The sequence below is a fragment of the Schistocerca gregaria genome, chromosome 5 (assembly GCF_023897955.1).
Source record: "Schistocerca gregaria isolate iqSchGreg1 chromosome 5, iqSchGreg1.2, whole genome shotgun sequence".
Classification (NCBI taxonomy): domain Eukaryota; kingdom Metazoa; phylum Arthropoda; class Insecta; order Orthoptera; family Acrididae; genus Schistocerca; species Schistocerca gregaria.
Genome location: NC_064924.1, coordinates 304,128,310 through 304,144,409, shown reverse-complemented (window position 1 = coordinate 304,144,409; position 16,100 = coordinate 304,128,310). Strand labels below are relative to the sequence as shown.

At 38.5% G+C, this 16,100-nt stretch overlaps 1 protein-coding gene across 2 annotated transcripts in view; it reads right to left on the bottom strand.

Annotated features, from left to right (window-relative positions):
• The window catches only part of LOC126272371 (tRNA selenocysteine 1-associated protein 1), a 54,462-nt gene extending 39,080 nt beyond the window's left edge, over nucleotides 1–15,382 (bottom strand). Inside the window, exons 1-2 of one of the 2 annotated variants that reach the window (XM_049975179.1) lie at nucleotides 15,144–15,382; nucleotides 576–773 (exon numbers count right to left, since the gene is read on the bottom strand). In XM_049975179.1, coding sequence (XP_049831136.1) covers nucleotides 576–773; nucleotides 15,144–15,191 — 246 coding nt within the window. In that variant the 5' untranslated portion in view covers nucleotides 15,192–15,382. The remainder of the gene's footprint in view (nucleotides 1–575; nucleotides 774–15,143) is intronic. The other variant, XM_049975180.1, reaches the window with a different exon arrangement.
• Nucleotides 15,383–16,100: the final 718 nt, after the last annotated feature.

Genomic DNA, 16,100 nt, shown 5'->3' with positions numbered 1-16,100 from the left:
CCAGAGGTAACTAAGTAAGACAGTGACAAGTGTACACATATGAAGAAAGGTAAAAAACAAGAAGAAAGGGAATTAGTATAACAGTGCTATGCAATTACAATCATATTCTAGTAATAGTGTTACATTACTACATAGTCTAATAGTGTTCTATGTATCCACTACTTCTACCTGTGAATAAGATCATTTGGTACAGTTATTATATGAATAAATAAAAATAATTATCCCCAAGCATGAGCACTTGTTTCAAGCAATGGTACCTTTACTTAGTAATTACTGACAGATGCCCTTGTCATTCCAGCTAATTTCAAGAGATTCGGCACTCATATCAGTGAGGCAAACATGTATTACTGTGTAAAATACCACAATAGAAAAGTTATGGAATCTGAGTGAAAAAGTGCACTAGCATAATCCAGTTTCCATTTGGAAAATTTCTGAACTCATAAAGCTAAAACTTGAAACCGTGGTTTGTATACTTTGTGGAAGCATTTAAAAATGAAGAAGCGAAAAGTGTATGGCCTGTTAAATGACCAACTAATGTTTAACATGCTTACAAATAGCTGAAATCAAATACTCACTGGATTAGTGTTAGGAATAACTTTTCCACTTAATTTGTGCATTGCATTCAGTGCAGCTTCATCAGTTGCAAAGTGCACAAAGCAGTAACCAGCAGGCTCCCCTGTGTATTTATTTCTCATAACTTTAACATTCTGAGGATTCTCTCCCATTCTTTGAAATGCAGACATAATAAAACTTTCTGTCATATAGGGTTCTAACTGTAACATTACAAAAAGACAGACTTCATGATAGGGAAATACAAGTGTTAAATATTTACAGATGACAACTGAAGGGAAAGTTGAACAGTGATATAATCAGGGTCTTTGCTCACCTGCAACAATTTCTATAGCTCGGCGGTAACGGTTTCTCACAATGTTTACTGATATGCACACAAAAATATAACAGTCTAGTGTATATGTGGGTTTGCAATCAAATAATACAACTCATAACAAACATGTACTAATTTTTATTTCTACTGATTCCTGCTTGTAACTTCAAACAGGTGCTGCCAATATAGATTGATCATTGCCTCAATAATTCGAAGCCATTATTTAGAGATTATGAGATATTTGCTTATAAGCCATATTTTATATAGTCCACTAAAGAAGGAGATAAACATTGCACAAATATATTACAACACCCAACTTATTTTCACACTGATGAGCTTGCAAATAGAGAACAAAAGTAAACACCTAAACAGCACTGTGTGGCATGCATGAAAGAAAGGTGAAGACAATAGTATCCTTCCTATTAAAATATGACTGCTAACATTCAGGGATAACCATACAATTAATGCACGAATGTAAGATCTGATGTATTTAACAGAAACCTGGGCTAAACCTCACAAATTTACTCATACTGTGCAAACAGCCCTTTCTTCATTTTTTGCTTTTGTCATTTACTGGTGTTTCTGTTACTGATATATACGGCACATCTGAAGAAACTATGTTGAAATAATATTAATGATTTCATCCTAAGGTGGAATCTATGTTCTGATGTCAAGCTGCTCTGTAGTGTAGCCCAAAATCCAGGTTATGCAGGAAAGTGACAGTTTGGCTGTAGATTTGTAAGCCAAAAAATGCAAACATGAAGTCTAGGTTGTGGTGACAGACTGCTCTGTCGAGTAGCCTGTGGTCTGTGTTAGCCTGTGGTCTGTGTTAGTTTGATTTTCCATCATATTTATTTATACCCAGAATCCTGTGATCTATACTTGCCCTCTCTTATCGTGTGTCCTCAGGACAATTTCTCTGGTGTTTCAGAAAATATTTTGCAGTTTCATTGTTTTAAATGAGCAACTGTCGTCAGCCCAAACAAATGCTGCTCATAATGTCTTTCATGTGACACACAGCATCAATGGAAAGCATCAATTTCTTTCCCATTATTAACAAAATGATTTTTAAAGCAGAACTTTACATATCCATTTCACAGAGTGATCCGAAATTATCCTAGTGCGATATTTGATTTATCAATATGTATTAGCAGGTACAGACAACACGAAGAATAATCAGTACTCCAGCAGAAACTGAGCACAGCTGCTGCATGGCGGCAGCAGTCAGCATGAGCCAGGGTGGTGTTGCTGCTACTGAAGAACCAGTTATTCTTCATGTTTTACTCTTAATGTCTGGCTAGTTTACTTTTTTTACATGTGCTGTTTCTTGACGGTTAAATATGTTGTTAAGATATGTTTATTCAGTTTCTTAATATTATTATAAATATACTGATGTGTTTCATGAGTATCACGAGTTTCATTGTTGCTATGTAGGTTAAATGAGTTTACCAAAACCAGCATCAGGATCCACCCATCCCCCAGATATCACTGTTTTGTGATTAGTCAGTATTGTTCAGTTCAGTTCAACTACATACGTAAAGCTATTACAAGTTAATTAAAGACAACACTTCCAAGTCTGCAGTGTCCTTTGGAAGATTTATATATCTACATCAACAGTCAGCATGCGCATCATGCTCATTTGTTATCTGCAACCTTGGCAGCTGCTTGGGATTGAGGTAATGAATAACTCTTGGCTCAAGCACTCATAGTGGAAGGGAAAGTTGCACATAATGAAAGGCCCTGTTTAATTAATTAAATAATTTTCATTTGACAATTTTTTGTAATTTTAAGACTATGAGCTGCAAATCATTAGTTTTTTATAATTTCAGGATGATGCTGTTCATAAATTACACAGGTATGAATATCAAATTAAGCATTCTTATATCCAGAGGTTATAAGAATGAGCAAAGAAAACTTCAGGAACAAATCTGATGACATCTGCATCAATTATGCAAATTCCTAATAAAATAAAAAAATAGTGGCTCGAAGTTATCCCAGCGGGAACTATTCCGGCTTGTTTAGAGTCTCTTCTGTAGAATATACGAGGGTGGGAACTTTAATAGTGGCAACTATTTATTTACTACTTGTATAAAACAGATGCGTGTTTCAAAGTTTTACGGACCTTCAAAGTAGTCACCAGTATTGTGTATAATCCATTGCCAGAAATGTGGAAGTCTTAGGATACTCTTAGCAGTGCCAGTTGTGTTGACAGTTCAAGCGGCGTGACCTATTGCCCGACTAATTTGTAGCAGTTTTGAAGCGAATGCCGTGAAGTGTCTCCTTCAATTTAGAAATTGGGTTGAACTCACGAGGGCTAAGTCGAGAGTACAGTAGGTGGTATAGCACTTAGCAGCCCCATCAGTCAAACAAATCAGTAACAGCTTGTATTGTATGTGCTTGAGCACTGTCCTGCAAAATGAGGGTCAGGTCCTGCAGAAAGCGTCATCACTTCTGTCTCTAAGACGGTCGTAGGTTGTGTTCCAAAAATGAACAGCATAGAGACAGAAGTGATGACGCTTTCTGCAGGACCTGACCCTAATTTTGCAGGAAAATGCTCAAGCATATACATTGCAAGCTGTTACTGATTTGTTTGACTGATGGAGCTGCTACATGCTATACCACCTACTGCACTTCACAGAATTCACTTCAGAACTGATACAAATTCATCAGGCAATAGACGGCGCCACTCGAACTGTCAACACAACTGGCACTGTTAAGAGTCACTTATGACTTCCACATCACCGGCAATGAGCTATACACAAAGCTGGTGACTACTTTGAAGGTCAGTTAAACTTTGAAACAAAGATCTATTTTGTATGAGCTGTAAATAAATAGTTGCCACTATTAAAGTTCCAACCCTTGCATGTTCTGTCTGCTAACACTCATGGCAGTTCCTCTTCAACCATCACAACATTGCGACAAATGGCAGTCGAGTGTCAATCAGTATTGCGAGCTAAATGATACAGTGGGAACTCGCAGCCTTGATGCGCCAGATTTGTCACCAACTCTTTCCCCACAGCACATCACACAGACCCTGGTGATTGTATGTGACACAGCAGCATTCAATATATGAGTGAGTCTGAAGGCTGCGATGGCACAGGCTCTACAAATGACTGACGTGCATGGCGAAGGGACTAAGAATTTTATCCACATGTTGGGATTTCTTCCAAATACCATTGCATATGGAGTGAGACAAGAATGGCTGCTTATGTGAGAGAGAGAGAGAGAGAGAGAGAGAGAGAGAGAGAGAGAGAGAGAGAGAGAGAGAGAGAGAGAGAGGAGGAGCAGTCTAAACTTGTCTTTATGTGTCCTTTGGAAATGAAACACAGGGAGATGGAGATCATCTCTGCATTCTTCACTTAACACTTGTCTCTGAAGCTTTTTATGGAGGCTTTCAAAAGATAATCTGCAGCTATCTTCATGAGTGTGCCCATCCAAGTTATTCAATATTTCCATGACACACTTTCACGAGCCTAACAAAAGTATAACCATGCATAATGCCCTTATTTCCATACATTCCATTTCATACAAATACTCCTAGGGGATGCAAAATTGATTTGTAAGCAGTCTCCTCTGTAGACCGACTGTAGTATCCTGTCAATAAACCAAAGTCTGCTACTTATCTACAACCATTCCATAGGCACATAAACGGTTACACTCAGGTATATGAATGCGCCAACTGATTCCAAATGTGTCTCACTGATGATGTCATAAGATACTACTTTTTTGCATTTTGTGAAGTGCATATTTTTACAGAACTGAGCATTTAAAACAAGTTGCAATCTTTGCACAGCTTCGAAATCTTATCAAAATCTGACAAAATGTGTTGAAAGATTTTTGCATGTTTGAATTTAGTTTTAATTTGCTTCAAGATAGAGTCTCTAGATTTTAGAGATGTATACACATTTACATTTTGCATTTCATCATTATGTGTGCTCTTAGTCTTGCATTAACCAACGATAAGCAAGCTAGTTCTGTTAAATAAATGAACCATTTAGAAGATAAAAAACATTATTTCAAGGCTTTAATGACTTGTTCTTTTTGTGCAGGTCTTCAAATACCTCATCAGGGTGATTAGGTAGTTTTTTCCAGGTAGTATGTCATTATAGATAGCTGCATCACCTGCAAAATGTCTGATGTTAATACCGTGCGCCACATCATTAACATATAATAACCAACTAAGGTCACAGCACACTTTCCTAGGCATAACTGAAGTTACGTCTTCATCTACTTATTATTCTTTCTCCAAGATACCATCCTGCTTTCTTCCTACCAAGAAATCTTCAATGTAGTCACATATTCTGTGAGATACCTCATATAATCATACTTTTTTTAATAACTGTAATGGATGTTTTATATAAGTTTTGGTTTTGTTTTGTACCAGATGGTTATTATTAAACTGGTGTTCTGAGTGCTATAGTGTGGGCTGTACACATAGTAAGCATTGACACATTGTAGGTATGTTCATTAATTGGTGCACTCGTGGAATTTGCTGGGGAAAAAAAACTGAGCAATCACAATGTGGTGTGGGTGCAGGAAATGGGATGGAACAACCAAATGTATGGTAATGATGGTTCTGGCATGTTTATTAGGACATGGTCACAAGTTGCAGTATGTGTTCAGTATGGTCTCCTGGCTCAGCAAACATGTTGCATCTTTCACATGGTATAGTACACACTTGCTTACAGCACATAAGGTGTAATCAGAGCAATATGTCATCATATACTATCCTTAAGATCAGGAGAAGTCCTGATACATCCCTGACGGACACAATCCTTCAGTAATCCCCACAACCAGAAGTCACATGAAAGTGCCTAGAGACAATAAGCTCATTACTGGAGGTTTCAAAAGTACATCTTCTATCTGGAAAGTGACAGGTGGTGTCATCCCAACTTGTATGAAAATAGTGGTGTGTGTGTGTGTGTGTGTGTGTGTGTGTGTGTGTGTGTGTGTGTGTGTGTGTGTGTGTTCTTGCAAAGCTGGAATCAAGGGGTAATGGATGTACCTGCACAACATGTCAAGGAGTGCAGGCCCCTATTTGACATGCTTAACATTTACCGTGCTTAATAAAATCTGCCTTGTCTGTCCAAAGGATATTCCCTGCTTACATTTCACCCACTTCCATGTGTGCCAAAAACAAAGGGCAGTCATAGTTTTGTAGCCTATCTTGGAGCTTCATTTGGTGCACATTCTGAATCTTGTAGGGATACCAGTGTAAAATGCACTGCAAAATCTTTTGAACAGTTACTCAGAGGAGAGAGAATTCCTATGACATATCTCCAGCACGTTGCAGAATTTGAGGCATGTGCTACTTGATCACCTGTAGCTAAATCAACTTAATCAACAACAAACAGACCATGGAAATGGATAGTCTCCCTCTCCCTGCTGCACCATCTAATTCACCTGTTTCTTTGCATTTCTTGATCATATTCTTTAGCCCATTAATTGACATGGGGCCTCTTCAAAGATGTTTCTGTTGGCTGTATTTCCACAAGGCTGCATTTTGTACCTTTCTTAACTCTTTGTACCAACAGTCACCTCACAAAAGAAATAAACATACGTTGCCAAGCATCAGACAGCATACTGACATCAAAACAGGGAACACTTCACATTTTGACTGCTTACAGCACCATACTTTTGCTTGACGGCAGATAGTGGAACTACTAATTTTTTTCAGCGTACTCTTTGAATGCACCAATTAATGAACATATCTACGATGTTTATGCATCCTATGATGTATATAGCCCACACTGCACCACTCACATCATCATCAGTTTAATTCCAACCACCTGGTATTTGAGTGTGGGGGGGGGGGGGGGAGGGGGAAGGGTGTATCCAATTTGTCCCCCAACCAAAAACCCCAAACACCCATGGGACTTCCTTTAGTCATATATATTAGTTCTTAGAATATTCTTAATACATGCTTTATGACAAAATGGCTGTTGTGTGCTTACTATGGTTGCAGGAGTGATTTCATGGTAACCGTATTGTGGTTTACACAGGTTGCTCGAGACTCTCACTTTCATTGTGTCACAGATCAAAGATGACATGTGGTAAGAACTCTTTGGTGTTTCCAGTAAATCCACAAAATAACCAGCAGGTTCTTCTTCAAATGTTTTAACATTATATGTCAAGGTAATTTTTTATGGATGCTACAATTACTTGAGGCTGGACTGCATCAATATGTTATAACCAACTTCCCTTGTAGAAAAATGATGTACCCAGAACTCTCGCAATGAAATTAAATTGGTATTTGCCTTTCTCACATTGCCATTCTATTTTATATCATTCTGCATAACAAGTCTGATGCTATAATCAAATAACACAACAAAATTATATCCACTTGTGAACATTAATGTGTACTTGGTTTACTTTCAAAATAGAGTTATTGTTGTTTTCAGTCCTGATACTGGTTTGATGCAGCTCTCAATGCTACTCTATCCTGTGCAAGCTTCTTCATCTCCCAGTACTTACTGCAACCTACATCCTTCTGAATCTGCTTAGTGCATTCATCTCTTTGTCTCCCTCTACGATTTATACCCTCCATGCTGCCCTCCAATGCTAAATTTGTGATCCCCTGATGCCTAAAAACGTGTCCTACCAACCGGTCCCTTCTTTTTGTCAAGTTGTGCCACAAACTTCTCTTCTCCCCAATTCTATTCAATACCTGCTCATTAGTTATATGATATACCCATCTAATCTTCAGCATTCTTCTGCAGCACCACATTTCTAAAGCTTCTATTCTCTTCTTGTCCAAACTAGTTATCGTCCATGTTTCACTTCCATACATGGCTACACACCATACAAATACTTTCAGAAAAGACTTCCTGACACTTAAATCTATACTCAATGTTAACAATTTTATCTTCCTCAGAAACGTTTTCCTTGCCATTGCCATTCTAAATTTTATAACCTCCCTACTTCAACTATCATCAGTTATTTTGCTCCACAAATAGCAACGCTTCTTTACTATTTAAGTGCCTCATTTCTCAATCTAATTCCTTCAGCATCACCCGACTTAATTCGACTACATTATATTATCCTCGTTTTGCTTTTATGTTCATCTTATATCCTCCTTTCAAGAAACTGTCCATTCCGTTCAACTGCTCTTCCAAGTCCTTTGCCGTCTCTGACAGAATTACAATGTCATCGGCGAACCTCAAAGTTTTTGCTACCTCTCCATGAATTTTAATACCTACTCCAAATTTTTCTTTTGTTTCCTTTACTGCTTGCTCAATATACAGATTGAATAACATCGGGGAGAGGCTACAACCCTGTCTCACTCCCTTCCCAACCACTGCTTCACTTTCATGTCCCTCGACTCTTATAACTGCCATCTGGTTTCTGTACAAATTGTAAATAGCATTTTGCTCCCTGTATTTTACCCATGCCACCTTTAGAATTTGAAAGAGAGTATTCCAGTCAACATTGTCAAAAGTTTTCTCTACGTCCACAAATGCTAGAAATGTAAGTTTGCCTTTCCTTAATCTATTTGCTAAGATAAGTTGTAGGGTCAGTATTGCCTCACGGGTTGCAACTTTTCTACGGAATCCAAACTGATCCTCCCTGAGGTCTGCATCTACCAGTTTTTCCATTCGTCTGTAAAGAATTCGCGTTAGTATTTTGCAGCTGTGACTTATTAAACTGATAGCACCTGCTTTCTTTGGGATTGGAATTATTATATTCTTCTTGAAGTCTGAGGGTATTTCGCCTGTCTCATACATATTGTTCAATAGATGGTAGAGTTTTGTCAGGACTGGCTCTCCCAAGGCCGTCAGTAGTTCCAATGGAATGTTGTCTACTCCCGGGGCCTTTTTCGACCCGGGTCTTTCAGTACTCTGTCAGACTCTTCACGCAGTATCGTATCTCCCATTTCATTTTCATCTACATCCTCTTCCATTTCGATAATATTGTCCTCAAGTGCATCGACTTGTATAGACTCTCTATATACTCCTCCCACCTTTCTGCTCTCCCTTCCTTGCTTAGAACTGGGTTTCCATCTGAGCTCCTGATATTCATACAAGTGGCTCTCTTTTCTCCAAAGGACTCTTTCATTTTCGTGTATTCAGTATCTATCTTACCCCTAGTGAGATAAGCCTCTACATCCTTACATTTGTCCTCTAGCCATCCCTGCTTAGCCATTTTGAACTTCCTGGTCGATCTCATTTTTGAGACGTTTGTATTCCCCTTTGCCTGCTTCATTTATATTTTCTCCTTTCATCAATTAAATTCAATATTTCTTCTGTTACCCAACGATCTCTACTAGCCCTCGTCTTTTTACCTACTTGATCCTCTGCTGCCTTCACTACTTCATTCCCCAGAGTTACCTATTCTTCTTCTATTGTATTTCTTTCCGCCATTCCTGTCAATTGTTCCCTTATGCTCTCCCTGAAACTCTGTACAACCTCTGGTTCTTTCAGTTTATCCAGGTCCCATCTCCTTAAATTCCCACCTTTATGCAGTTTCTTCAGTTTTAATCTACAGGTCACAACCAATAGATTGTGGTCAGAGTCCACATCTGCCCCTGGAAATGTCTTACAATTTAAAACCCGGTTCCTAAATCTCTGTCTTACCATTATATAATCTATCTGATACCTTCTAGTATCTCCAGGATTCTTCTATGTAAAATAGAGTTACCAGAATCAAAGACACCTGTTAATCACAGCATAATGATTCTTACATGATATTAATTCTCTGTAAATGACAGAAACATCCACAAACTATTTTAGAATTATGATAATATTAAAATTTAATCTGTGGCATATACCACAAACAGTTATACCATTTTCTTCAAAGCACACTTGATTTCCCATTCATCTACAATGAGAATACTAATTTCTATCTGTCTAGATATCTTTAATCCAGTCACACAACATCTTGACTGAATATACAATAAACATGTAATTCACTGAGTAATGTGTCAGTCTGCATCAAAAGCATTCCAAGAATCAAGAACCACAGAATTCACCCTATCAAACACATACAAACCTTTCTAGAAGTTATGATTGCGCAAATTTGTTTTATCCGACCACAAAAGGGTGTTAAGTAATCCCTTGGCAAACTGGCATTAAAAACAAAGAGCTGGACTTTGTGGAAATTACAAACTGTCTTCAAAATAGCAATAAACTAATCTGTTTGTATCAGATTGGTAACACAGCTGCTACAGCAATCAGATTAACTGCAGCATTCGATAGGGCTTTGCCAACCCTGAACTTTTAACCTAACATAGAACTCAGGCTGTTACAAGTCATTCTATCACCACAAACTATTTTACAAAACTATTACTGACAAAAGAAATTTTGTTACTGTTTGTTCTCTTAGTGGCTGCACATGTATGACATCACACACCACTCCATCATTACATTACGAAACAAAACTTTTGTCCAGAATCAGTGGGCTCAGTTGATCCAAATAATCTAAAGGAGCTAGAAATGTAGTCAAAGTTGCATATTACATACAGTCATCAGTTCACTGTCACACATTTCAGCATAACTTTGGTCACACAACATGACAGTCAATTTTTCTCCACTAACCAAGTATCATGGAAACTACCTAAAAATCTTCAATAGCATGCTAAATAGTTGTATCAAAAAGCTTTTGCACCGTCTTCCTCAGTTCTGTTGACTTGATTTACCTTCTGCTTGTTTACAATTTTGTGAATGCTTCTGAACCCATAAATAAACCTAATGAAGTGTGTGCAGCAACTCAGCACACCTTATTGGGGAAGAATGAAGCCCCGTAGAATACTATATTGAAAGTAATATATCAAATAGTTACTTAACATCCTCAAATGATGCATTGGAATGGGACACTCAACACAATACACACAACATGCTGGTTAGCATCTAAGGTACTCCTAATTGTTTTTCATTAGTCTATTGCACACACTTAGACGAGCAATCCTGCACTAAATCCAGCCTTATACAGCTTATCAATAACATTTTCTACAAACACATCAGTCATACATCTCATAAACAAGGGTATACTTGACTACCATAAGCTTACATGTTCTATACCAACCAACTTGACAGTTTTGTTCAGCAGTTTAAACTGGCATCACCACTAGTAAATTATCAGTCTGAATGAACGGTCAAAAACAAATTATCTAAATTGGTAACACTCAATGAACAGCAGTAAGTAAATAACAGCATGTACATACATATTTTCTTCATCACTTAAGTCATTATCATCATCATCTTAATTCATCTAAGGATCTTCTTACAATGATATAGCAATTTTCAAGATAACACAATACAAATTAATAACTCAAAATATACAACACAAATACTACATAACATGCTTTGTGAGGATATGACAGGTGATCTATGAGAAATGGACAGGTGGTTGGCTGTGGCCTTTATCAAGGAACCATCTAAGCATTTGCCTTAGTGATTTAAGAAAACCACAGAAAACTCAAATCAGGTTGGCCAGACAGAATAACTCCATCCCCCAACTATAAGGTCAGTGTCTTAACAGCTGCACTGCCTAATTTGGTTCATCTGAACAACCCCTTTAAAAAAAAAGGACTCTTAAACATAGGAAGAGTCTTTCCAACATATAGGTGTACCTAGATATCCACAACCACTCGACTTGATTTACACTGTATCAAAATATTTTTTTTCCATTTTCTACTAACATTTTGCTTTACCAATCTATTTTTATTATCGATTAAAATATTCCATGCCTCCCGCCATTGTAAGCCTACACTCTGCAAGTTACCAAATTACATGTGGATGAGGGTCCATAACATACCACATAATTTTCTCCAATTTCATCCATGAGTAGTGATTGGGTAAAAAGACTGTCAGCACCTCTTTGTGTGAACTCAAATTTTACCTAGTTTTGCCAGTAGTATGTTGGTAGAATTATTAAGTTTTCTCGACACATTTCTGCGCTCTCAGAATTCTATGTTTAAGGCTCTATGATACACAATGCCTTGTCTGAAATATCTCCCACTGTAGGCTGTTGAGCATTTAATTGTCTGAAAGCAACCCTTGCCCCCTAATTTTTTCTGCTTATTCCCATCTTTCAATTTGCATCATACACTTTTTAAATTCTGCTCTATGAACTATCATAAACAGTGCCCTGGTACTTGGATCTCAGCTATCATTCCATAATTAATCCCACACACTAACAAGCAGTGCCTACAATCTGATGGAGAACATCAAGGAGCTAACTGTATCCACAACAATGTCCTCTCCCAGTTATTTAAACCCACATCAGCTGCTGGATGGTTGGTTTTGTTTCAGAACAGAATGCCATCATTTATCTTGTGCTTAAAAGAGATACTCAAGGATGAATTTCTCATCATCTGTAACACATAAAAACTCCAGAACACTAAGTGTAACTAGCATATGTGTGTGTGTGGACTGCCAGTAAGCATTGATCACAGTGAGTCAGCTGTCAGCCTTTGTTGGTGATGCACCAGGATACTAGCAAGTAACATATTTACCTCTTTCTACTTGTTTTCGTAGTTTAATTCTCACGTAGTGGCAGTAGGGTTGATAATGTGTGTGCGTGCTGTGTGTTGACACAGGAGCAGCTGACCACATTTCGTGAAGACCTGAAGTTGTTTAGGGCCATGATCAGCCATCTGCAGGCTGCTGCCTAGGGATGTGGCAGCAGAGGAAAAACTTGCATATTGAGTGGATCACCTCATTTGTCGCACACACTGGCCCTGTTGCTGAGGCACCTTGCTGTGAACCCAATTCAAGGGGATCCACACTCACTGCAGGGCAAGTGGCAGGTTGTAGCACAGTAACCTCACTCGAAGTGGAGTGCGATATGAAAGCTGGTCATCTGGTCTCGACCATTTGCTTTTTGAGTGGACAAGTGGCTGCTTCTTCGGCAGGGTACCAGTCCACACATGGGAGTGGGGGGGGGGGGGTGTTATGGAGGCCATAAGGGGCACAGTGTCCACGCCAGAAAGAAATCCACCATGCACTCAGTGTGTCTGCTGGTGGAATCTCATCCAAGATGTGCAAGAGGTACTGCCTGTAGCTATTGAGGGTGCAGGCTACAGTTGTCTGCAACTTCATCGACATCTACACAGATACTCTGCAAATCATATTTAAGTGCCCTGGCAGAGGGTTCATCGAACCACCTTCACAATTCTCTATTATTCCAATCTCGTATAGCGCGCGGAAAGAATGTACACATATCTTTCGGTACAAGCTCTGATTTCCATTATTTTATCGTGGTGATCATTCCTCCCTATGTAGGTCGGTGTCAACAAAATATTTTCGCATTCGGAGGAGGAAGTTGGTGATTGAAATTTCGTGAGAAGATTCTGTTGCAATGAAAAATGCCTTTCTTTTATGATTTCCAGCCCAAATCGTGTATCTTTTCTGTGACACTCTCTTCCATATTTAGCGATAATACAAAACGTGCTGCCTTTGTTTGAACTGTACTCCGTCAGTCCTATCTGGTAAGGGTCCCAAACCGCGCAGCAGTACTCTAAAGCAGGACGGACAAGTGTAGTGTAGGCAGTCTCCTTAGTATATATATTACATTTTCTAAGTGTCCTGCCAACAAAACGCAGTTAGCCTTCCCCACATCGTTTTCTGTGTGGTTTTTTCCAATTTAAGTTGTTTGTAATTGTAACACCTAGGTATTCAGTTGAATTTACGGGTTTTAGATTAGACTGATTTATCATGTAACCGAAGTTCAAAGAGTTCCTTTAAGCACTCGTGTGAATGACCTCACACTTTTCATTATTTAGGGTCACAACTGCCACTTCCTTTGCACCATTCAGAAATTTTTTTGCAGTTTGTTTTGATCTTCTGATGACTTTATTAATCGATAAATGACAGCGTCATCTGCAAACAACCGAAGATATTTGTTTAGATTGTCCCCCAAATCGTTTATATAGATAAGGAACAGCAAAGGGCCTATAACACTACCTTGGGGTTCAAATGGCTCTGAGCACTATGGGACTTAACGTCTGAGGTCATCAGTCCCCTAGAACTTAGAACTACTTAAACCTAAGGACATCACACACATCCATGCCTGAGGTGGGATTCGAACCTGCAACCGTAGCAGTCGCGCGGTTACAGACAGTTGAGCCACGACAGGAAATCGCAAATCCAGTCACATAACTGAGACAATATTCCATAAGCACGCAATTTCACTACAAGCCGCTTGTATGGTACATTGTCAAAAGCATTCTGGAAATCCAGGAGTAGGGAATCGATCTGAAATCCCTTGTCAATAACACACATCACTTCATGTGAATAAAGAGATGGTTTTGTTTCACAGGAATGATGTTTCTAAACCCATAATGACCGTGTGTCAATAGACCGTTTCCTTCGAGGTAATTCATAATATTCGAACACAATGTATGTTCTAAAATCCTGCTTCATGTTGACATTAACGATATGGGTCTGTATTTTAGTGGATTATTCCTACTACCTTTCTTGAATATTGGTGTGAGCCCTAATAAACATCAAAACAGTGGTCAATCTTACCCCAGATGATGGTAATGTGAGATAAGTACACTTAAAAACTGTACCTGTACTGCAACTATGATATGAAATGCAGAAAAACTCATTCTTGCGACTAAAAGTAAAGGTGTCCACTACCCAAAGGTTGGTTTAAACAGCACAGTCCTATTGGATGTGGTACGCCTTTGCCTCCCTTCTGACCTCTGAGCTGATTTAGCCAGCCAGTAGAAAGACATCAATTTAATGCGGTGCAACACAAAATTTCTCAGATCACTGTAGGGCTATATTGCAGTGTGGTGAAAGGAGTAATAAGCAACAGGAGAAAATCTGTGGACCCAATGGGGATCGAACCATGGCAGATTCGTAAACGGATACTTAACCAATGGTGCCACAGACCCAAACGACAATTTTTATGGCCAACAGAACTGGAGAATTATGCAATTTTTGGGATATTTACGGAAGACGTATGTTTATTCGAGAAACTGTGAATTGAGGCTAAAACTTCCCTCTCTCACACACACGCAATGTACGTCATGGCAGGAGCAACATTAAATATCACCAGCTAAGAGCCACTTATCAATGAAAGCTTTTAATGTATCACAAATCTCCTTCATTCGTAAACAACACGATAGTTAGTACAAATACAGTCAAAGGAAATACATCTTCACAAGTTCCTCACCCCAGATGCGCAAGTAAAATTCAATTCTCCAGGTCTCGTATATTCAATGTTTAGGTATAAAATTCGACATTACTCTTATTATACCGTACCTGCGTCGTCAAAGTATGTGCAAGAGGAGAAAAAAAATATTACTACTTACACTTCCCATCCATAGCTGACATAATACCAAGCCTGAGTTTGTTGTCATGACGCTTCTAAAACACAATCAAAACTCACTGTTTACACTTAGACAAAACACATTAGCAACGTTCAGTTCCTACCACTGATGTCCCCATTCACGTCGTCTAAGATCTCACTAAAATTTTCCTCCAAAGATCTCCAAACTCATCAAATGAATTTTGTGTCTCTGAAAAGTCTGGCAGTCGCGAAACTCTGCCTCGTTTCTGTTACTCCCAGCGATAACAGCGCCCCAAGTGGCCAGCAAGCGAAAATTCTGGATACGATATCGGATGACTGCAAATACTAAATTTTATATCGATTTGTAACCTAGTCTTTACAATAGGGAGTGTCCGAAATGCCATAAAAATCGACCGACATTGTTGATCGTTTACTTTCCTAAAGACCCTGAGATTTACAGGACGTTGCATTAAAGGATAATTTACAATTCTCTTGCAACGTACAGACATACACTGAGAAATGTCATTTTCCTTTAATAATGAAAGCATGTTAGCAAACACCAGAAGATCTGTCCTATTGCAGAAAAGGTGTCGTATGCCTATACAACAGGAAGAGTTTCCTCACTAAACTTTGAATCAAATCAGTTAATGGGGAACGGAAACCTATATGGAATTAATACCTACATTATTTAACGTATCAAATAAGTCATCACAGCTGTAGCTTCAGGGAAAACCACACATACATGATCATATATCCTCAGAAGCAATAAAAACGTTCCGCAACATAGGACAAACCAAATCCAAGATTGTTGATAAATATGAGCCACAAATGGCGAAAATATACAACACATTCGCTTATGAAGAAAAAGTTATTACATTTACGAAAATATTCGTATAGTAGAAAATCGAGTGAAGTATAAGAATTGATAAATCACTGAACGCCATAAAAAATTTACATCACAAAGAAGTTGCCTACGATA